General features: G+C 47.8%; 3 protein-coding genes across 3 annotated transcripts; all 3 read right to left on the reverse strand.

The window, feature by feature from the left end:
* Positions 1 to 81: 81 nt before the first annotated feature.
* GUITHDRAFT_154120 (hypothetical protein) lies at positions 82 to 660 on the reverse strand. Its single transcript, XM_005827329.1, has one exon. It carries the CDS (start codon positions 551 to 553, stop codon positions 200 to 202), a length of 354 nt encoding a protein of 117 aa, XP_005827386.1. The 5' UTR covers positions 554 to 660; the 3' UTR covers positions 82 to 199.
* A 1,054-nt stretch (positions 661 to 1,714) lies between these two features.
* GUITHDRAFT_113436 (hypothetical protein) lies at positions 1,715 to 9,116 on the reverse strand (the record flags this gene model as incomplete). The annotated part of the gene is made up of 2 exons (XM_005827330.1): positions 1,715 to 1,772; positions 1,846 to 9,116. The coding sequence occupies 2 exons, from the start codon at positions 9,114 to 9,116 to the stop codon at positions 1,715 to 1,717; spliced, it is 7,329 nt and encodes a 2,442-aa protein (XP_005827387.1).
* A 3,317-nt stretch (positions 9,117 to 12,433) lies between these two features.
* On the reverse strand, positions 12,434 to 20,648 carry GUITHDRAFT_142729 (hypothetical protein; the record flags this gene model as incomplete). Its single annotated transcript, XM_005827331.1, has 3 exons — positions 12,434 to 12,478; positions 13,476 to 18,414; positions 18,868 to 20,648. The coding sequence occupies 3 exons, from the start codon at positions 20,646 to 20,648 to the stop codon at positions 12,434 to 12,436; spliced, it is 6,765 nt and encodes a 2,254-aa protein (XP_005827388.1).
* Between the last annotated feature and the right edge of the window lie 4,191 nt (positions 20,649 to 24,839).

The following is a 24,839-nucleotide window of genomic DNA, read 5'->3' on the forward strand; positions in this document are numbered from 1 at the left end:
CACTCTGTGTATGTTTGTTTTTCTTGTGTATTAATCTGGTTGTGGTGGCGGTGACAGTGGTAAATTGCTCTACACATGGATGGATTCAACGACTTTATTCAAAGTGAACCATAAATATACATGTCAAATCAAGTATCCTCACACGCTAGAGTTACAACCTTTGTACACCAAACAAATCTGAGAATATGAATCAAAGGGCTTAAATCGAATCATGAGCTTCCCGGAGATGTTTGTATTTCTTTCGCTTGCATTCTTCAAAACCGATGGACGTGATGATACCCTTGGAGATACCTGAGCATGTCTGATGATTCCGATGATTTCTCCTTCTCTCTTCTCGAAGTTTATTCGGCGTGAACGATCTGTCACAACCACCCAACATGCACTTAGGACTCAGGGATTTCTTCTCGAAAATACGGAAGTCGGTAATCAAGTTCTTGGAAGTTGATACCGGACACATGGTTGGAGAATAGCCATAAAAATCATCAAAAAGCTGCTTGCAGGCTGGATCCACATCTAGAGGTGTGTCCCAATAGATTGATTCTATCGCAGACATGATGAAAGTTTTGGATGGTTTCGCTAATTCAAGAAGATATGGACGTGAGGGCTAGCACGTCGGGGGGATGAAGGAGAAAGGAGCAGAAGGTAAAGAGGATTCAAGTAGACAAACAGGGAGGTGGCACAGTCCGAAGTGAGATGAGATGGTTTTGAAACTGCCGGGTGATGAAGTTCTTTTTGTACTTGGAGGGGGGCGGGGGGCGGAGGGCGGACCCCCATCGTTTTTATGTCAGCAAGGTACATCCAAGATCCGAACAATATTCTTTTCGATGAATGCCATAAAAAACAGATATCTGTTCAAGGAGTCTGACTTCATAATCTTGTCATCAACTGCTGCATGCATTGAAAAGATATCTTTCCACGGACAAACAAATTAAATTATAATATTTTTACGAAGGTGTAGCAGATGCGTCGGGGTCGCAGTCCGTCACATGACTGCCTGCTGATGACCCGCCTCAGTACCTTGCGGCTTGCTCCCCTCAGATCGCCTCTTTTCACTACCCGCGGGGATGCATCCAGTAGCAGTGACTCCATAGCGACTGGCCGCGCCGGCAGGTGCCGGCAGGTAGGCCGTGCAGTCCGTACTGATTGCGAGCTGCTGCAATGTAGCGCTCCTGCTACGAGCATGGTCGCATCCCCTTCCAACGTTGTGCAACCGAGTCTGTCTGTTGGCCAGCATCATCCTCCCATCCTCCCCGTACCTGCGCAAGATAACTGACAGTGGTGGAGAAACGATAGGATAATTGATAGGATAATAGATAAACTCATGTGCATACACACACACTCCCCGCCTGCGCGCACCATCTCCACTGCTACGCTACTTGAAAAACAATCCACGGACAAACCATGCCATGATCAGATAATACAGTTTATTCACAATCATACGTAAGCGCAATTCATTTCTCTAGTTCTACGGTTGCAGGAAAAGATTCGATCATGTCTGTACGTGATACGTGTAAGTTTTGAACATGTGTGTACAAGTGGAAACGTAGCTCTCTGTTGGCTCGCGACAAGCTGAACATGCCGAAGGTTGTGACATTGAGAGAAGCTTCGGCCATGAGATGGAACCTCGCGGACGTCAAGCAGTGCAGCAGAAGATGAGCAGATGGCTCAGATGTGATCAAGACCGGCGCGCACACTGGCACGAAAGGTTGGAGAGTCAGATCGTGCCGTTGCGCTGCTCTACTTGGTGTGCACTTTGTGCCATCCAGAATGATCTGCTTGATCCTCAGCACCCTTAGGTTTCGACAGTGTTGGACTTGTTTGCCGTCTAGCTGAGCAACCACGCACACCTCTCCATGTTCGACGTCAGAGTTGACGGCAGATATCCATTTCTGAGACGAAACACTCAACGCTCCTGTGACGGCGACTTGCTCTTGTGAAAGTTGTACTGATGCACAAGGAGTTTGGGAGATCGAGTCGACAGCTCTTACGTTGGCAAGTGCCAAGTGTAAACTGACTGGAGGGTTTGCAGTCATCAGAGAGGCACTGAAGGGATCGCAAAGAACAGCTGAATCATTTCCTGTGAGAGGGTTTACAAGGTCGAACATCAAGGACAGTCTTGTTGGAGACTCCTGACACTCGTCTTGTTGTTGCTCATACTTAAAGACGTCAGAGATCAACCGTCTGAAATCCTGTACAGATGGTGTACCTACGGTGCCCTTTGTATCCATGCTCAGAAGCCACCTGTGCTGCCAGCTCTCGTTGTTGCTCGTTGCATTGAGTTTCAGGGGACAGCCGCTGCTGAAGTCAACTCCGTTGCCTGACAACTGAAGCGATGCGTTCGCTCTGTCACCAATGACTGCAGCGGGAAGACCACACAGTACCGAAGAGGAGGAGACGAATTCCGACAAGGTAGAGACGTATTCTCCTAGCTTGCAAAACATGGACTCGGTGAAAAATCGCCCGACAACGGCAACCGAGGCTGAGCCGTCAGCAAAAGTTGTCAAAGAGCATGCGAGGAGGGTTGGGTCCTTGAACGTTGCGATCTGAGATGAAGCTGAGATGAAGTCAAGCCCGTTGATAGTGACGAACAGCTGCTTGCTACCCTCACTTAGAGCAGGGCTGTCGCAGACAAGCATCGAGATCGAAATCCAAGTAGCGCTGACCAAGGTGTCTGAGAACTTACACATCAGTGAGAGAGCCTCAGGAAAATCGCCCCCTTGAACTGAGATCCTTGTTCCCCCGTGCTCCTTCACTAATGTAGGACGCAGAGAAGATATCTCTGCATCATAGAAAATGAACATGTTGTCTTGTTGAATCACTCGTTCAGAACCCGAAAGATACACGAAGACTGCCTGAGTCTGATGAGGAGGACTATTGCAAACAATCAACGTAGAAGTTTGCGGGTATGCAGCCACATGATTCGATGCTTCGCTGCTGGTGATCAAATCTGAATCTCTCTGGGATGTGAAAACGCACGAGTAATGGATGTCAGGGTTGAAAAGGCTGCCGATGACACTGATGGGCGTTTGACCTTGGGAGGGACCCAACGACGGCAAGAGCGAAATCACGAACTGATCGCTGAGGTACAGGAAAGGAACGGAGGATAAGATTGTGTCTCCCGACAAGACGGCCAATTTCACAAGGGCCGGTGCATGTGACGGAGTTTGGCACGACATCTGACTCGCAGTCAAGCGCAGGGCCAGAGCGACGTTCTGATCGAACTTGCAGTAGAGGAGTCCAAGAGGTAACAGTCCACTGATAGTCACAACCTGACCGCCTGTGGTCGAGGACTTTGAAGGCTCAGCGAGGAACCGGGACTTGTCGTACTTGAATTGAGCGACAGAGGAAGAGATTAGGTGGAAGTCCCAGCTGGTGATACTGATTTCATACGAGCCTGGCGCAGACGCCAAAGGGCACGCGCAGGTTGCAAGGTGAACATCCTCTTTGATGAACCTGCACCTGGTGGTACCCCATTGACAGTGGAACGTGTCCTCGTACGGCAGATAATCCAACAACATCCGCACCTGTATAGGCTCTCCGATAAACGCCTGGGTGGGTGAAATTTTCAGGATCTTCAAAGGAGTTCGAACATACACAGGGAGCTTGATGTTGGAATCTAGGCTGGCTGTTGAACAGGAGATCAAGACCATGCCGTACGACAGGGGTGGTACGTGAAGAGAAGCCATGGTCGACGATACCATCTCAGACATAACTTGTTGCTCCGACACCTTGAAGACAGTGGAATCGTCAAAAAACTTGCCAAAAACGAAGATTTCATGGGCTTTCTCTGCAAAAACATTCTGTTGTGAGAGCAGTTGCATCTGGCACACTTGGAGATATCTAAAAGTGCCAATCTTTCTGGTTGGCTCGAAATTGTCGAATGATACTCGAATGGAAACCAGACCTTCTCGATGTTTTGGGTTTCTGCAGGACATGGCAGTTGATGAGACGAAATCAAGATTTGCTTTGAAATCGTCGAAGAAAACTACTAGACTATCCGAGCGGGTAAAGCTACCGGCGATGGTCAGTGTTTGCCCTCCTTCTGTGGATCCCATGGTTGGGAACACTCCAGAAATCCTGACAGAGAGCAGCGATGAATACCTGTCTCGAAAGTGTTTAAGCGAATCTTGTGAATAATTATAAGAATGAGCCGCATCTTCGAAGACGAAAATAGGAGAATCGGATGTAGATGAAACGTTGAAATCAATCGTCAATGTGAACATGCCAGGAGAGTTTCGTCGAGCTATACAGATAATTAAGGACGTGCTTACAAAATACCCTGGAGATTCAGAATCATCGATCTTGCATAGAATTGTTTCGGAATCAACAAATTGTTCACCCTGCACTGTAATAGGAGTATTCAATCGCACAGGAGCCTTGCTTGGAACAAAGCTGAAGATTCTAGGAGAAGACTGAATTTGATAAAACAACTCGTTTCCGATAGATGTCTGATTTACACTCGAGACGGAGATCTGAATTTGATTTGCGCTCCTATCGTAAATGAGAGGGCACAGCAACATTGAGCTACTTATCATCATAGCAGCCGTGTCTATCCTTTGTACGAAGCAGGTGTAAGAATTGTTGACATTGAAATTTTCACCAAAGATTGTCACCATGAAATATTCATGAGGGTATCCCAACGATGGCCTGATAGAATATATCTTGAAAGGTTGAGCAAATGAGATAGTGAAACCTGTCTGGCTCCAATCTTGTTTGTTTGTTGAGATCAACAGTTCACTCTGCCCTTCTGTGAATGTCACATTACAGACAGCAAGTTTGTCAGACAAAACGACTCCTTTAAGCACAGAGGAATACTCAAAGGAGAAATAGAGTTCGCTCAAGAAATTTGATCCAAAGATCGTGAATGTTTGATCCATCTGGGCGGAAAGAAAGATCGGAAACACACGATGAACCTCAACAACTTTGTGGAAAATGAACTCCAAATCATTCGAGGCGTATCGTCCGATGTAATCAACCACCTGCACTTTGCTCTCGATGGGTAATGCTGAACCTGGTGATGTGCAGGTGATTCTTGTACTCGATACAGCAATGCCTGGAACTCTGATTGAACCAAATTGACACTGCAAACTTGGTCCAACAGTGAAGTTGTTTCCAGTGATGCTAATCCGCGTTCCCCCAGTGACAGCACCGAGCGACGGAGAGAGCGCAAGTATTGTGATTCTTGGCATGACCGCAAGCTTGAAAGAGTTGGACTTCACCTGGGTTCTGAGGACTTGTAGATACACTTCAATCTCTGTGTGGTTAACACGCGGACTGAGACAAGTGATCGCTTGAGAGGATATGATATGAATACCAGAAATCTGACCATCGATGACACAGACTGAGTCAGCGTCAATCATGCTAGATTCCAGATATACAGTGATATTGATTCGTTCATCCATCCACAGATATGAAGGAAGGACGTGAGAAATTTTAATCTCACTATGCACCAAAAATGTCAAGTTCGATTCAGCATATTCTACTGCGTTGTTGGATATTGACAAACTTTGATTTCCAATAGCATACAAAGTACCATTGCAAATGATTTCATCATCCTTGTTCAGGACTGCAGACAGTACTTCCTCCCCTACCTTGCAAAGAATACGATTTGTGAATGCGAAATTTTTGCCATGCACAGTGAACACAACCGAACAACCCGCGACAGAAGCCGAGGGGTCTGCCGATTGGAGCTGGGGCACGGGGAAATATTGAAATGAGAGGTTCTTAGTAGAGATAGGAACGTCCTGAGCTAACAAATGAATGGTCGTCACCTCCACGGCCCTTGGCCACGCAGGAACTTGACAGATCAATTCAGACGAGGAGACAAGTGTGGACGAGAGGGATCTGCGGGAGCCGAACGAACATGTCACACCTTTGACTTGGAGATTGAACCCACCAACGACAGTGACAAGAATCCCTCCCTGCATCGATCCCAGGCTCGGCTCAACTCGCCACAGTGCGAAGGGATCTTGATAGACGAAAGTGAGCATGCCTGGCACATAAAAGCCCTCCGAGCTTGCAGCGACGAGGAAGGGAACCTTAGCTGGTTGGTTCCGGGGAGGAACTGAGCAGGAGAGCATCTCAGCACTGATCCACTTTGCTGCTGTCTTGCTCTCACCAACCAAGCATTGATATGACTTTTCCGCAGAAAATCCATCACCAACAACTCGAACAATAAAAGCTTCGGAGATTGGACCAAACGATGGTAGTACATGTCTTACTTTCACCGGTCTCTCAATTATTATCGCGGACGAATTCAGGACGCTGAGATAAGAATTCTTGAAAACAACACTATAATTTCCGACTGAAAGAGCAGGAACTGTACATTGCAACATGGAACTTGTGAGGAAGAGAGCGTGGAAAGTTCTGTTCATGCCGAAGATACATTTGGTCCAGTCTTCCTCTTGAAAGTTAGAACCAAAGATGGTCATGATTGATGCTTGATTTGCCAAGAAGGTCGACGGTTTCACCTGGAAGAAAGTGGAAGAATCAAACAGTTTGAATGGAAAGCTTGTAATGAAGAAATTGCTTTCAAATATGGAGATAGACAATTGTTGAGCTTGTTGCGCAGGTATCTCACAAACAATGCTTGAAGAGGAGATAATGAGTGTCGTAATAGCAGAATTCTGAACCTTGCATGAGATCCAGGTGACATCCTTTAAATGCTTAAAAGTCAATGTGACCTGAGTACGGACAAGAGCAGATCCAGATGTCGGCCAGATCTTTTCGACCCGTACCCGTTGGTGATACACAAACCACGCCCCCTCTGTCTCCCTCGACCCTTCCCCGTACACTGACACTTGCCCTGCCTCGCCGCGAGGAGACAGGCAGCTCACTTCCCACTCCGAAGTCACATTACACCTGGCCTGACGATCACCAAAGTTGATGTTCACCACCTCCTTTGCATACCCATACCCCTCCACCCTGATCCAATCTCCTCCGTCCACGCCCCCGACTGAAGGCTCTATCCTCATCACCACAAACCCCGAAGTCCATTCGTACCCAAACCCATGGGTGTCCCAGTCAACTCCATTCCTGCTGATCCCAACAGTCATGTTCCCCTGCCACGCTGACCTTGCACGCCCAGGCACCAACACTACCACCATGGTGGACGAGACATACTCGCTTACTTCTGCCCGCTGAGACCCGAGAGTGATCCCACACTCCCTGTCCAGATTCCTCCCGAGGATGGTGATCTTCTCCTCTTGCCCCACCCTTGCTGCCGACGGCTTGATCTCATCGATCCGGGGTGGCTCGTAGTAAATGTAGCTTTGCTCTCCAACTATGTAATCAACGTCTCGTATCACAAGGCGAAGGCTCGTCCTCCCTCCTCCCTCAGACGACGCTGGCGCAACACACTCACAGACAGTACTCGATCGTACCTCTGCCCACACTCGCACTCTTGCAAACGCACACAGCAACATCTCAGCCTCGAAGTCTTCTCCCTCGAGGAGCAAACGTGTCCCTCCCTGGCTGGGGCCTGACGTTGGATGTATGCTGGACACAGAGGGTAAGCCCACGTATCGTACTACACACGCTGGGTTGATTTCCATGCTGTGTGCCGAGGGTCTCAGGCGATAGACTCCCTTGAGCTTGGGGGGGGTCACGCATGTGGCCTGGTCCGAGTCTTGGACTTGACAAGACATCGCATGGTCGCCTACCAGCAACTCAAAGGTGACCCTGTGCATGAAGTGCCCCGACAGCGTGACCTCAGTGCCTCCAGTCTCGTAAACAGCCGATGGCCTGATAGCTTGTACCGATGCTTCGCCAAGGTAGGTGAAGTTGAAGCTGCTCTCGCAGTACTTCACTCCTTGCATAGATAGCGATATCACCACCGAGCCTGCTGGATGCGGCGGCAGCTCGCAGGTCACGAGGCTTGACGAGAGCCACAAGCTCGTCGACTTTGCCGCCCCGAACCAGCACTCACGATCTTGTTCCTTCACAAACCCCTTTCCTGTCAGAATGACGCTTTCGTTCCTCCCGCTTGAGGAGCCCACGTCTGGCAACGCTGAAACTAGAGAGCACGCCTCCATGATCCGCACTTGACCGCTCGGATGCTCTGTGCACTCAGTATCTTCCATGCCTATGCCAATCGTCAGATCCTCCGGGACGGCTGTGGCAGGAATTGTGCACTCAATCTTGCTGTCAGACACAACCGACGAAGGCAAGACGGTCGTGCCCATACAGCAGAGAAACCCGTCTTGAAAGCCTGATCCCACAACCTCCAGCCTTGTAGGAACGGAGGTCACCCCTAGCGATGGCACTACATCTGTGATCTCAGGGGCTGCTATCACTTCCAGCACGAGCTCTGATGTCATCGCGCCGCCATCTTGAGAGACATACAGCAGCTTTTCCCCTGGCGTCTGACTCGGCGACAGGCAAGCAAGCTTAGTCGAGGTCAGCCAGACTGCCAGTTGCGGATGCGCTTCATCATGTCGGAAGTCGCACCAGTATTCTGACTTATAGTCGAAGCCACGGCCAAACACCGTGATGCTGCCCGTCTGATGCGAGAAGAGCCTGCGAGGCTTCAAGTGCGAGACCGCGAAGCCTCGCAGAAACAAGAAGCTTGTCCCCGTGCTAAACCAGCTCCCTAACACCTGGAGACTCAGAGTCGCGTTCCCGGCGTCGTGCCGTGGCGTCGTACAGCTAATCATGTTGGCAGCTATCCATCGCCCCCTGCTCGGCTCCGAGCCTTCTCCGAACCTGCAACCCACCCCCGCGTCCGCTTCGAAGCCTCTCCCTATCAGCGTCACCGGGGTCTCCCCGCTCTCGGGTCCGCATGAGGGCTCGATCCGGTGCACCTCAGGCGCCTCGTAGAAGGATAACACCTTCTCGTCCTGCGTGAAGTCGACTCCGTTGAGCGACACCTCAACGTATACCTTCGGCTCCTCACGCGTTGCTGAGGCGATGCAATGCAGCAACGTCGAGGACGCAGTCCTTGCGGCGGTGACTTGAGTCCCCACTCGACACCACATGGAGTCCTCTCTGAAGTCTGTCCCGTATACTTGAATCTGCGTCTTTTGTTGGAGTTTGCAGAAGGAAGGTGTCAAATTCGTGATAGTGGGGGGTCTCACAAAAAGAAATTCTGCATTCCCAGAATGAATTTCGTTTTCCATGCCAAGTATTTTGTCGATAGACATAGTTTGCTCTGTCGTTGTCATTGGTGTCAAACACTGTATTTGAGAGCTTGAAGGTCTTGATATAAAATGGAATGGACGACAAGTAATTTTCTTTTTGATTATTGGATCGTAAGAAATAAGTATTTTGGTTCCTCCAGATATTGGACCAATAGTAGGATAAAATCGAATCGAGCTGGTTATAATCTGGATGGCTGCGGTCAAAACACATCTTTCATCAGGATGTGAAATTCTAAACGAAAAATTACCCGCACGTTGCAAATAAATGGTGCACTTCGCTGTAGTTGAGGAAATGATTTGAATGCCGGACCTTCGATTCTGAAACGAGCATAATGAATTGTTCAACATCTCCAAATTGCTGCCCCTCACAGTGATATCATGTTGGAGATCTTTGCTCCAGGAAATCACTGAAGGCATCACTTCCATGGACGGGAAAGAAGCAAATTTCAACAGGTGTCTATCACTCGTGCAGTCCTTCTCATTCAACCCGTACTCCACTGCTTGTACTGACGGGGAGACATAAGGAATGTGGCATACAAGCTTGGATGAGGTTACAAATCTTGTGGGTACAAATTTCTGTCCAACTTTGCACTTCCCCTGACTTTCAAAAGACGAACCAAAAATTGTTATCAAAGATGTATCATTGGTACAAACTTCGGAAGGAAACAATGAAATTACTCGAGCAGCAAATTGAAGGAATTCAAATTTCAGTGTTTCCAACATGACCCGAGGATAGGAAGACGATTCATATACTTCCACCGTAACGAAACCTGCTGAGTGCTTTGGAGTAACACAGACAAACAACAATCGTGACTTTTTCTCACAGGACGATGCTGTGCGATCAAAGAGAACTTGCAAATTGTGTTGTTCAACATTCAAGACAACTGACACATAGTCTCCTCCTGCAGCTGATCCAGAACTTGGAACCAATTCGATATTACCACTTGAAATTGACAAAATACTGAATTGTTGCGATGACCATTCAGTTTCAAATGCATCAGATACGAAGGATGGAGCACTGAAATATACTTGGAAGCTATGATTTCCTTCACGTAAAGAAAGCGACACACAAGTAAGTTTCGTGCTAGACGCCATGACAGTCATCATCATATGCTTTTCAGCTACGATGCATCTGTGTGATGACACATCAAAACTCTCTCCTATCACTGTGACAATCGATGGTCGAAACGATCGAAGAACTTTCGGTGATATTTCCCAGACTCGTGGGGGTTTACGTACGATGATCTTGAGAGAATTCATGCTTGATAGATGATCCATTCTTGCAGACACTTCAAATATTCCTTCAATCTCATTCGGAACTTGGCAGGTGATTGAATCAAAAGGAGCCGGGCTTGCCTCATATTGTTGAGATCGAACAATGCAAGAAATATTTTTGAATTTTGAAACAGATATGGAAAGCTTCAATAGCAAAAGAGTTGGTCGAAAAAGGAATCCAAAGGAAGGCTGGATAGACAAAATTCTGAAATCCTCACTCAAAAATTCAAAGTTCAACTTCGTTTGATACAGCTCGTTTTGGCCGTCAGTCACACGAAAGGAGTGATTACCCACAGTTCCTTCAGGAACGGTGCATTGAATGGAAGTAAAATTGATGTAGGCCGCTTTTGATCTGAATGATCCGAAAAGACATCTGTAGGTGGATTCCACCTGAAAATTATTGCCTAGGACCGTGACATAGGAACCACCCTGTTCGCTTCCATAAGAAGGAAAGATCGAGAGAACATAAGTATTCTGAAAAATCAGAACATGTTCCATGAGGATTGACGGAAATTCCCTCCAAAACAGGTTGATTTTATTCTCCCCTACATTCAAAGAGACAAAAGTGCAACGAAGCATTGAAGAACTGAGAATAGAAGCCTCGTGATCCGCAATTTCACCCATTCGACATTTCAAGGTAAGGAACGGGGATGAAAGTCCAACACCAATCATGGTTATTGTGCTCACTTTGGTGTTTGTACGATTTGGAATGATTTGATCTATTCTCGGTCTTTGCACGAATGGAAACATGCCGCCGTTAGCAATATACTCTGATGAAGACGATTTGAGGCTGAACTTCACCTGCGAGGGAGCATCTAGAATCGGTGTATGACAAATGGCAAGTGATCGATTCACGACTGATGCACGTACGTTTTGGGATCCAAAGTAACAAGTTGTGGTCATATGCATGGAAAAGTTTTGTCCATGTACATATACACTGGTACTCTCATACAGAAATCCGACTGAAGGCTGGCATGTCACCAGTTCGACAGAGGGTACTTTCTGTGACATATTAGCTGTGACAAGGTTGAGTTTTGCTGAAGTTAATTCAAAGTCTATATTGTTGAAGCTCACATACATAGAAACATTGGAAATCAGTGGGACTGGCTCCAACGCGTACTGCACCTCGAAAGAGTTGTTTTGATTCTTCTGTGTGAGACGTTTCGATTGAACCTTTGCAAATTTCACCCGTACATCTGCATTCCAGTTAATGCTGCCAGTCACAGTCACAATACTTGCAGCATTTGCCAGGATCTGTGTAGGATTCACAAGAATATCTTGCGACGGCAGCCAGTGATGAAATATTTTTTCATCAGACATCAATTCATGAGCAACAAAGCTTATTCGAAACTCAGAAACAGCAACATTTGACTTTGGGGAAAGGCATTGCAAAGCAGTTGAAGACATGAATGTTCCAGCTGTAAAAATGGTGTGGGTCCCATTTCGAAACCTGAAAGTAAATGCACATTTCCAGTCATCTTGCACAAAATGGATGCCATAGATTTGAACTTTCGTGTTTCCTGTGCTCGGAGCATTATTCGGGAATATATCGAACAGTAAAGGCGTCGGAATCACATTCAAATGAGTTCTTGACAGTATACTGTCTCCCAAAAGCAACTCAAACTGCATTCTCTTAGGAGCCCCCCCTGGGAAAATACAGGAAACTGAAGTCGAATTCATCCACACAGTTCGCACACGATGACCATCAAAGTTGCAGGAGACATATGGAGAGAATTGAAAATCTACTTGGCCAGAGCATACAGCATACAATCTTGAGCCACCACAGCTATATGCATATTCTGGAACAAGATTCCATTCATGTTGATCGGAGGTGTATAAGAATACAACTACTGATGTCTTGAGAGGTTGACTGTCTTGAACTAGAGTGAATTGAACATAACCCAAGGCGTTCTTAGGTACCCAAGTGATAGCATGTGTCTTATTCACTCTATGAAGGTCTGCAATCGTCTCGCCAAATCTACACTTGACAGCAAAAGCATCTGGAAAGTATCCTAAGACAGTTATGGGATAACCACCCCGATGGCTCCCTGAAGTCGGGAATATACCTGCAAGAGAGAATCTGCTGTAATATTCAAACCAAACGCCTCCATGCGATTGGGAAAATTTCGAAACAACGGAAACTTGCACCATGCCTTTAGCATGGGGCGGGGACAAACACGAACAAGACGTTGACGTCAAAAATCTGAAAGCAGCTCCCGCCTCATCGCCAAACCTGCAGAAAGATGACGAGACAATGAAGGTTCCTGTGATTGTCAGAACTGTTCCTCCATCCAAAGGACCAGACGATGGAAAGGCACCAGAGATAAAAGTATCTTCAAATATTTCAATTTGCTTCGAATTTGTCATCACATTCGATGAGCGATCGAATGCAAATTGCAGCGAGACATTTGAAATACCAACTTGCCTTGCGAGAGGTACAAAGCATCGAGCAACACTTGAAGAAACCAACGCAAGATGAGTAAACTGCTGTCCAAACAAGCACTTCCATTGCTTGTAGGCGGGAGGAAAGATTCCTCTCAAGCTTATCAATTGACTGCCAAGCCTTGAAACTCTAGACGGAAACACTTCTAATAGAGCTGGAGATTGAACAAACAAGAATTTGAAATCTAAATAAACAACGTGCGAATGCAGTAAAATCAAACTAAGAGTCGCGTTCCCGGCGTCGTGCCGTGGCGTCGTACAGCTAATCATGTTGGCAGCTATCCATCGCCCCCTGCTCGGCTCCGAGCCTTCTCCGAACCTGCAACCCACCCCCGCGTCCGCTTCGAAGCCTCTCCCTATCAGCGTCACCGGGGTCTCCCCGCTCTCGGGTCCGCATGAGGGCTCGATCCGGTGCACCTCAAGCGCCTCGTAGAAGGATAACACCTTCTCGTCCTGCGTGAAGTCGACTCCGTTGAGCGACACCTCAACGTATACCCTCGGCTCCTCACGCGTTGCTGAGGCGATGCAATGCAGCAACGTCGAGGACGCAGTCCTTGCGGCGGTGACTTGAGTCCCCACTCGACACCACATGGAGTCCTCTCTGAAGTTGACTCCTTCTACCTCCACAATCGTGTTGTCTACTCGTGGCACTTGCAAAGGATGGATACCAGAAATGCTCGGAGGCATCGCAAACTCAAAGATCAGGTCAAGGCTGTCCCTTTCCTCCCGCTCTTGTCCTATTCCAAACTTGACGGCTCCTGGATATTCGACTGCTCGTGTTATGCAATAAGCCTTGTCGCTCTCAACTACTTCTGCTTCGACCGCTAGCTGCCCAAACCAGCATAAAGCACCTCTCTGTGGCAAGTCGCTTGCCGACACCTCAACCCGAGTACCACCTCCCAATGGACCAATGGTAGGAGTGATCAAGATTGCCCTCGATCTTGGAACAGCCTCAAACACGACATCTCCAACACACTCATCAAGCCCAAACATCGAGACGCTCAGCGTTGTCGGACCTTCATGGCGTTGGGGAATCGAGCACTTCACCAGACTGGATGACAGCCACTGTCCGGGTTGAGATTGAGATGACGAGGCGTTCAAACGGCAGACAAGGTCCTCCACCGACAAGAAATGAGACCCGATCACTGTAATGGATGAGTGAAGTACCCCATTCACATATCCAGAAACCGTCGGGGCTGCTTCGTATGAAATGAGTATCTTGTTTGAGAAGCCATCTACTGCAGGTGTGTATATTGATAGCTCATACTTCCCCTGGGGCTGTGGAGAAAGATTGCATGTCACCATCGATCTGGAGTCTCCCATGACTGCAGTGCTGTCTCCGCCGACCTCGCAGAGGCTTAGTCCAGGCAAGAAATTCTGACCGTATATCGTCACCACTCCTCCTTTGTTGGATAAAGCTCGCCGAGGTATCACGTTGGATATTTCTGGGACTCCAGCGTCAACAAAAGAGAACGAGCTCGTTACAAGTGATCGCTTGTTTCCTATCAGCAGCTCGAGATGGACCTCCCCTGCATCATGCGGGGGAGCTGTGCACCTGACCTGAGTGGACGAGATGAGCGACGACTTGACTCTGAGCTGATCAAACACGCATTCGATTGAAGCATGCGGAGGGAATACCCCGCTGACGTAGACCGCTGTGCCGCCACTCACGTCTGCCATGGACGGCTGTGCGGTCATCACAGATTCACGAGAGTGAAACATGATCGTGTATGGCATGCTCTTGTGACTCGAATCCTCTGACTCCAAGGTCAACGACATGTTGCCCACGGCCTTTGTTGGTCGCTCACACACAACTGCCGAGGCCGAAAGCGGCGTCAACCTTGATCGTAGATGCTGATACCCAAACCGGCAGTACTGTAGCAAAGAACCGCTGAACCCCTCGCCAATCAACGTGATGAGATCTGTGGCACTATCGCTTTGTGTCGGCTGGACGTTCTTGATGTGTGGGACCTGCTTCAGCAGATACTGCACACTCTCTCCCTGCACCTTGTCATCCATGCTTCTGATTGTCACTTGGACACCGTCAGCTTGTAATGCCGGGACGACGCAGGTCAAAGATGTAGACGTCAAGACTTGAGCTGGTTCGCTCGAAGGTGTCTGATCGAACCAGCACGCAAGCCCGGCTTCCGCGAGGAAGTGAGAGCCCAATATCGTCACCATGGACTTCAATGCAGTGGGCCCTTCAGAAGGAAGCACAGCAGACACCTTCATAGGCTCATACACCAAGAATCCCAGGCCTTGGCTGTGGTGGTTACCGATGTGTACCGAAATGCTCACCAGACCTTGCAAGACTGGTGGAAGGTAGCATTGCACAACGTCAGACTGAGTGAATGATCCAGGCGTCATGATGCCATTCATCTCACAGGCAGCACTCCCACCGAACGACCACCCTTGGTCGTCGAGAAGGACGTTTATCTCAACTCCACCTGCGGAAGGTCCTACGGAGGGGAAAATATTTTTTATCAAATGCATGTTTTCGTTCAGGAAGAATGGCCTGGAGAATATTTTTCCATCATTTGAAAGTGTTACAGAGCTGTTTCTTGCAAGGATGTTTGTATGGGTCGAAATTGATAACAATATTGGAGATTTTTGATGTATCTCATCCTTGCCGAAGATGTGGGATCCAACTTTGCATTTCGAAAGATTTGTTATTAGAAAATTGGATCCCGAAATTTCTAAGAGAACTTTTCCTGGGGTACTGATGTAGTCGACTGCTACTTGATCTATGCTGGGGATTGGTTCCATGAATGTCACATTCTCTCCGCTGCAGACAGAATCATTGCTGAATATTTCAAAATGGTTTATCTCAATTAACGATGGACTTCCACATGTTATACTAGTACTTGATATCATCATCGCCAGAAGACTGTAGGACGAATTAAATTTGCAATGATACGTCTGCCCAACAAGGAACTTTCCCAAAACCAGGATGTTTTCTTCATTCAAAAGAAATATTCTGTCAAACCTGCAAACAAATCTGTGAATCAATAATTCATTCTTTGACACTCTGATTCCTGAAAAGAACAAAGATAGCGTATGTGAACCTTCATCAAGAAATGGTAATCTACATCCTTGCAATTCAAACCCACACTGCTCAAGAGGTGACGAATAAGCTCCAATTTTACATGAGAGCGACGATGTCTGAGCAATTTGCGGCAGATCCTTTGCAATGATGGTGACCAAAAAAGAGTTGGTATCATGATACCATATTTGAGGAGATACAGATGTCAATAGTATTTGATCTATGACTGAAATCTGAGCTGTATAAACTGGCGAGAACGAATCATCAAGAATCGTGATCGACAAGTTCCCAGTGATTGTACGGTGTATAGGAAAATGTCCAGAATCATCACTCAGGACAACAAGTTTTTCTTCGGGCGCTAATCCAGCTTTGATGTAAAGATTCTTCAGCGACAAACCAGATCCAAAAACGCTGATGCTGGAAGAGATATCCTTCAAGACTATCAAGGGTTTGATGAAGTCAATATGAGGTCGCTCAAAGAATTCGAAAACAAGATCCTCCGACAATGCTTTCTTTTGAGACTGAAAAAAGAAACCAAAGTAGCAAACAGCAGGCGTATGACTCGGTGATCTGCACATGAAAACCTTTCTGTCCCTACTAAGAACTGCCTTGACAGATACATTGCAAAATTTGCAAAACCCATCCATTCCTGCAATCAATCCTGATTGTAAAAAGACCATCACAGTATCTCCACCTTCCAGTGAACCAGATGTCGGCCAGATCTTTTCGACCCGTACCCGTTGGTGATACACAAACCACGCCCCCTCTGTCTCCCTCGACCCTTCCCCGTACACTGACACTTGCCCTGCCTCGCCGCGAGGAGACAGGCAGCTCACTTCCCACTCCGAAGTCACATTACACCTGGCCTGACGATCACCAAAGTTGATGTTCACCACCTCCTTTGCATACCCATACCCCTCCACCCTGATCCAATCTCCTCCGTCCACGCCCCCGACTGAAGGCTCTATCCTCATCACCACAAAGCCCGAAGTCCATTCGTACCCAAACCCATGGGTGTCCCAGTCAACTCCATTCCTGCTGATCCCAACAGTCATGTTCCCCTGCCACGCTGACCTTGCACGCCCAGGCACCAACACTACCACCATGGTGGACGAGACATACTCGCTTACTTCTGCCCGCTGAGACCCGAGAGTGATCCCACACTCCCTGTCCAGATTCCTCCCGAGGATGGTGATCTTCTCCTCTTGCCCCACCCTTGCTGCCGACGGCTTGATCTCATCGATCCGGGGTGGCTCGTAGTAAATGTAGCTTTGCTCTCCAACTATGTAATCAACGTCTCGTATCACAAGGCGAAGGCTCGTCCTCCCTCCTCCCTCAGACGACGCTGGCGCAACACACTCACAGACAGTACTCGATCGTACCTCTGCCCACACTCGCACTCTTGCAAACGCACACAGCAACATCTCAGCCTCGAAGTCTTCTCCCTCGAGGAGCAAACGTGTCCCTCCCTGGCTGGGGCCTGACGTTGGATGTATGCTGGACACAGAGGGTAAGCCCACGTATCGTACTACACACGCTGGGTTGATTTCCATGCTGTGTGCCGAGGGTCTCAGGCGATAGACTCCCTTGAGCTTGGGGGGGGTCACGCATGTGGCCTGGTCCGAGTCTTGGACTTGACAAGACATCGCATGGTCGCCTACCAGCAACTCAAAGGTGACCCTGTGCATGAAGTGCCCCGACAGCGTGACCTCAGTGCCTCCAGTCTCGTAAACAGCCGATGGCCTGATAGCTTGTACCGATGCTTCGCCAAGGTAGGTGAAGTTGAAGCTGCTCTCGCAGTACTTCACTCCTTGCATAGATAGCGATATCACCACTGAGCCTGCTGGATGCGGCGGCAGCTCGCAGGTCACGAGGCTTGACGAGAGCCACAAGCTCGTCGACTTCGCCGCCCCGAACCAGCACTCACGATCTTGTTCCTTCACAAACCCCTTTCCTGTCAGAATGACGCTTTCGTTCCTCCCGCTTGAGGAGCCCACGTCTGGCAACGCTGAAACTAGAGAGCACGCCTCCATGATCCGCACTTGACCGCTCGGATGCTCTGTGCACTCAGTATCTTCCATGCCTATGCCAATCGTCAGATCCTCCGGGACGGCTGTGGCAGGAATTGTGCACTCAATCTTGCTGTCAGACACAACCGACGAAGGCAAGACGGTCGTGCCCATACAGCAGAGAAACCCGTCTTGAAAGCCTGATCCCACAACCTCCAGCCTTGTAGGAACGGAGGTCACCCCTAGCGATGGCACTACATCTGTGATCTCAGGGGCTGCTATCACTTCCAGCACGAGCTCTGATGTCATCGCGCCGCCATCTTGAGAGACATACAGCAGCTTTTCCCCTGGCGTCTGACTCGGCGACAGGCAAGCAAGCTTAGTCGAGGTCAGCCAGACTGCCAGTTGCGGATGCGCTTCATCATGTCGGAAGTCGCACCAGTATTCTGACTTATAGTCGAAGCCACGGCCAAACACCGTGATGCTGCCCGTCTGATGCGAGAAGAGCCTGCGAGGCTTCAAGTGCGAGACCGCGAAGCCTCGCAGAAACAAGAAGCTTGTCCCCGTGCTAAACCAGCTCCCTAACACCTGGAGACTCAGAGTCGCGTTCCCGGCGTCGTGCCGTGGCGTCGTACAGCTAATCATGTTGGCAGCTATCCATCGCCCCCTGCTCGGCTCCGAGCCTTCTCCGAACCTGCAACCCACCCCCGCGTCCGCTTCGAAGCCTCTCCCTATCAGCGTCACCGGGGTCTCCCCGCTCTCGGGTCCGCATGAGGGCTCGATCCGGTGCACCTCAGGCGCCTCGTAGAAGGATAACACCTTCTCGTCCTGCGTGAAGTCGACTCCGTTGAGCGACACCTCAACGTATACCCTCGGCTCCTCACGCGTTGCTGAGGCGATGCAATGCAGCAACGTCGAGGACGCAGTCCTTGCGGCGGTGACTTGGGTCCCCACTCGACACCACATGGAGTCCTCTCTGAAGTTGACTCCTTCTACCTCCACAATCGTGTTGTCTACTCGTGGCACTTGCAAAGGATGGATACCAGAAATGCTCGGAGGCATCGCAAACTCAAAGATCAGGTCAAGGCTGTCCCTTTCCTCCCGCTCTTGTCCTATTCCGAACTTGACGGCTCCTGGATATTCGACTGCTCGTGTTATGCAATAAGCCTTGTCGCTCTCAACTACTTCTGCTTCGACCGCTAGCTGCCCAAACCAGCATAAAGCACCTCTCTGTGGAAAGTCGCTTGCCGACACCTCAACCCGAGTACCACCTCCCAATGGACCAATGGTAGGAGTGATCAAGATTGCCCTCGATCTTGGAACAGCCTCAAACACGACATCTCCAACACACTCATCAAGCCCAGACATCGAGACGCTCAGCGTTGTCGGACCTTCATGGCGTTGGGGAATCGAGCACTTCACCAGACTGGATGACAGCCACTGTCCGGGTTGAGATTGAGATGACGAGGCGTTCAAACGGCAGACAAGGTCCTCCACCGACAAGAAATGAGACCCGATCACTGTAATGGATGAGTGAAGTACCCCATTCACATATCCAGAAACCGTCGGGGCTGCTTCGTATGAAATGAGTATCTTGTTTGAGAAGCCATCTACTGCAGGTGTGTATATTGATAGCTCATACTTCCCCTGGGGCTGTGGAGAAAGATTGCATGTCACCATCGATCTGGAGTCTCCCATGACTGCAGTGCTGTCTCCGCCGACCTCGCAGAGGCTTAGTCCAGGCAAGAAATTCTGACCGTATATCGTCACCACTCCTCCTTTGTTGGATAAAGCTCGCCGAGGTATCACGTTGGATATTTCTGGGACTCCAGCGTCAACAAAAGAGAACGAGCTCGTTACAAGTGATCGCTTGTTTCCTATCAGCAGCTCGAGATGGACCTCCCCTGCATCATGCGGGGGAGCTGTGCACCTGACCTGAGTGGACGAGATGAGCGACGACTTGACTCTGAGCTGATCAAACACGCATTCGATTGAAGCATGCGGAGGGAATACCCCGCTGACGTAGACCGCTGTGCCGCCACTCACGTCTGCCATGGACGGCTGTGCGGTCATCACAGATTCACGAGAGTGAAACATGATCGTGTATGGCATGCTCTTGTGACTCGAATCCTCTGACTCCAAGGTCAACGACATGTTGCCCACGGCCTTCGTTGGTCGCTCACACACAACTGCCGAGGCCGAAAGCGGCGTCAACCTTGATCGTAGATGCTGATACCCAAACCGGCAGTACTGTAGCAAAGAACCGCTGAACCCCTCGCCAATCAACGTGATGAGATCTGTGGCACTATCGCTTTGTGTCGGCTGGACGTTCTTGATGTGTGGGACCTGCTTCAGCAGATACTGCACACTCTCTCCCTGCACCTTGTCATCCATGCTTCTGATTGTCACTTGGACGCCGTCAGCTTGTAATGCCGGGACGACGCAGGTCAAAGATGTAGACGTCAAGACTTGAGCTGGTTCGCTCGAAGGTGTCTGATCGAACCAGCACGCAAGCCCGGCTTCCGCGAGGAAGTGAGAGCCCAATATCGTCACCATGGACTTCAATGCAGTGGGCCCTTCAGAAGGAAGCACAGCAGACACCTTCATAGGCTCATACACCAAGAATCCCAGGCCTTGGCTGTGGTGGTTACCGATGTGTACCGAAATGCTCACCAGACCTTGCAAGACTGGTGGAAGGTAGCATTGCACAACGTCAGACTGAGTGAATGATCCAGGCGTCATGATGCCATTCATCTCACAGGCAGCACTCCCACGGAACGACCACCCTTGGTCGTCGAGAAGGACGTTAATCTCAACGCCACCTGCGGAAGGTCCTACGGAGGGAATTACTTCTCGAGCTTGAAGATCCAGTGCCAACGGAAGTGAAATGAGGAGTTCAGATAGGATCTCTTGTTGAATAGAAATCGCGAATGTCTGATTTTCGGATTTCAAATTTGGTGGCAAAGGACATTTAACTGCATCTAGCGAACACTCGCAAGAATCTATTTTGTTTCGTCCAAGGTGAAACTCATAAGAGTTTTGGCATGATATGTTTGCAACCTTCACTTTGAACCATTCCGCAGCTCTGTCATAGCTTTGAAGATACAGAAGAATGGGAGTTTCATACACTTCAATTTCAAAATTACCAAAGTACGTCTGATTGTCTAAGAAAATCGTGCACCTGGTGTTACCAATTTCAAGCAGAGGGACTCTGCATACCACGTGTTGAGGTGGTTGGTAGTGTCCTCTAGTCTGTTCAGATTCCCAATGACAAGTGACATTCCCCAATAATTCATCATACCACAAAGAATCTGATCTATTTATCTTGATCCTTACAACTTTCCCATCCATTCGTGGTAAGGCTCTTGGGTACGCATCAAGGGATAGCCCTTCACGGCTCTTTTCAAATCGTAACTCGATACCTGTCGGCAAGGTCTGATTCCCACAAACCAAAGTCAATGGGTATATTCCTGCTGAAACCCTTTCAAGTGTGCATGTCATCTTTTCTCTGCTCAGTACAACAGCGGGAAACGGCCTCGAAGAAATCAAACAGTACATACAATCCAAAACAAAATTTTCACCTTTGACAGTCAGCACTGTTCTTTCATCTGAATGCAAAAAAGCAGGTTCAATCGTAAGAAACTTAATGTATTTGTTCAGCTGGACACTTGTATTGGCCAGTTGTAAGCTTTGCCCAGAAATGTCAATCAAGGAAATCGTAAAGTTTCCTTCCAAATGAGGAGGCCTCTCACAAACGATTATTTCATTGTCTACCAACGTTGCTGTTGCCTCAACAGATCCAAAGAAGCATTTTCGTTGGAGGAATTGAAATGAATTGCCTACGATAGTGACTTGATCGTTGTACAGCGAAGTGGGTGTTATCGAAAGAAACGTGGGTCGAATCATGCATCGAATCATGATCGCATCTTGCAAGCAATTTCTGCGATCAAAACACAATTCCATTGTATGGTCACCATGCCTCGTACAATTCACGGAGATTGCGATTGATGTTTGAGATATCTGAACAACTTCTGCAACTGAGCTTAATGTGCTTATGGATATCTGAGAGTTGTTTGGAAAATTCTTTCCGAAGACAGTAACGATAGAAGCTTCATATACGCCAACAGCAGACGGTCTTACTTCAATCACCACCGGAATAGTAGCTTTATCAAAGTCATCAGATTGCATTTGAGCGTGATGTATCGATCTGTCAACATGCAATACTGCAGTTCTGCCAAAATCCATATTGAAAACACAATCGTTACCCACTTGGACAGTATGATTGCCGGGGTTGAGGATTGTATCCAACGTTGCTGTCAACATAGTTGAGGACAACCATTCTACATTTTTGCACAGAGTCTGACCTAACCGAAGGCAGAGCGATTCCGCAAAGTGCACTCCAAAGATGGTGACGAGTACACTCTCGAAGGTAGTTGTTCTTGATGGTTTGATGAAATTTACAATAGCGGCAGATGAAAAGGCAAGTAATACGCTATTGGAGTAGTGATATTCATCATATGTGAGTTGTACCTTGACTTGAGTTTTTTGAGGCAAGGAAGGAGTGGACACTATGACTTGACTCGATCCAATGAATTTAGCACTTCTCACTAAATGCGAGTCAAATACAACTTTCAAGATCAAATCTATTTGAAAGCCATGGTGGCTTTGTATTGTGATCACTGTACCGCCTCGTGTAGATATGATAGAAGGATAGATTGTAGTAATTTTCAGCTGCGAGTAGTAAATAAAAACTTGCCTTGCTCCCACTCTAAAGTTGCCAAACGACAAGCCAACAAAAGTTTGCCCTGAATGAGGCGTCGCAGGAAGAATGCAATAGAATTCTGCTTCCTGTTGGTGAACTGGAACAGATTCGCTTCCAAAATAACATTGAGAATTCGGCCTTGGAGGGAATTCACCGTCCATGGTAACTCTCAAGCCACCGTGGATTGGACCCAATGAGGGGTAGAACTTAATCACGCTAGAGTTTATCGCTTCAAAGGTCATGTGATTGCTGCTAGTGACTTCATTAAATGATAGGAATAGGCCATAAAATCCTGGTCTCTCAACAGCAATGCTTGTTATGACCTTGGAGCTACTTACATAGGTCGCTGCAAACCTGCTATTGGAAAGGCATGCAGTCGGGTTATTTAAAAAGTGTTGACCAATTAAGGTGATTGTAGAATCCCCAGAATTGATACGGGTTTGTCTTGGGAACAAATCAAGTAAAATTGGTTGATTGTAGAAATGGAACACAAACTGTGCGGTTGGGACATATGAATCCACGTCAAAAGCGAAAGATCCTTCAGTATGAGGAGGTATATAGCAACGCAATCTTGTCGAGGAGATGAATTGAGTGATCAAGGTAGTGCTGCCCTCGTTACACCTTGAATCACTATCAAAACTGCTTCCTAATATCATTACCCAGAAATCACTGTTTGATGGTCCAAAATAAGGCATTATTGAAGTAATGGCAGGAGGCTCACGTATTTCCAAGACTCCAACAGAAAAATGAAAGTAAGTTTTCAGATCATTGGTGCAATTCAGGTATAAATTAACAAAACTGGTTGATAAAGCAGGTGTATCACATAAAATTTGTGTAGCATTCACATTTTTAGAAAGCATGCTGAGGTTTTCATACAAGCAGACGCACCTCTTGAAGTCAAACCCTTGTCCCTTAACGCTTATCGTGGTTGTTGAGCTTGAGCACACTTTAGTGGGCTCAAGTGTATACACTTTAGGAACCATCCTGACTTCATGCAAATGAATGTGAGAAAATTCGTTTACTCCGACGAAATTTTGAAAACGACTGTTCCAGATCGTGATTTCATAAATTCCAGGATCAAGGGCAGGAAGTCTGAAATGGAGCAGAGAAGTTGACAAAAAAGATGTGGGCAAGGATACACGGTAAGGGAAATCCTTCGACGTCACGTAGATACTTAAGAATGAGTCTAGATTCTCCCCATGTACTGTGAGGATGTCAGATGACGCCGAAAGAGAAGTTGCTGGGATGATTGAGAATATCTTTTGAGACATTGCAGGGGTAGACAAGTTGTCACGATAGAGCTCAATTCCGTTGTAGATCAGGACAAACCCTTGCAATTTTGCTGTTGGCCGATGAGGAATGTTGCAAAAGATGAGAGATGGAGGTATAGTTTGCCCAAGGAAAATCTCATCATTTATTGTACAGTGTACAACTGAGCTGTTGGAAATCTCCTTCCCAATGAATTCAAGCCTGTCATACCTTTTGTTGTATGTTACTGATCGTATTTGTGGCATATCAATGTAAGTGAACATTTGATTGCATTGAATTCTTTCACCTTCAATTTCAAAGAAAACCTGAAAACGTCCAGTGAGCTCGCAAGCAGGAAGTACACAGACTAAATCTGTTGCATTCAGTCGCATACATGTGGAATTTTTGGAAGAACTGTTCAAAACTCCGCAAACAGCATGTCCAACAATGCTGGCTTCCGATAATTTTACCGTAATACTCTGAGTGTAGCCCTTGATTCCAACAGAGGGTGAAATCAGCAGAACTCGAGGTAATGGTCGAAATTCGAATAGAAAATCTATGAATACTGTTAGACCGTTGTCGAATGACAATGAAACTGTGCTATTTCCAATAGGAGAATATGGTACTTTACAACTCTTATTCTGAAAATCCATCAAGGCAGAAGTCTTATTGCTTCCAAATAGACAATACACATCACCAGTATTCTCAGGCAATTGGCCAAGAATGGTCACATAAAAGCCTCCCTTGTGAGGACCTGATGAAGGATATACGGCTGGAGATGGACCTTTTGAATGAAATATTCTCAAATGATGTTGGTACAAAAGCTGATCTTCAAAAACGTGGAATTTGACATTTACATTGCTCGTGTTGAAGATCCCTTTTATCAAACAACTAATCATTGATGACGTTAGATAGACAGCGCG

This window comes from Guillardia theta, assembly GCF_000315625.1.
Source record: "Guillardia theta CCMP2712 unplaced genomic scaffold GUITHscaffold_67, whole genome shotgun sequence".
Classification (NCBI taxonomy): domain Eukaryota; class Cryptophyceae; order Pyrenomonadales; family Geminigeraceae; genus Guillardia; species Guillardia theta.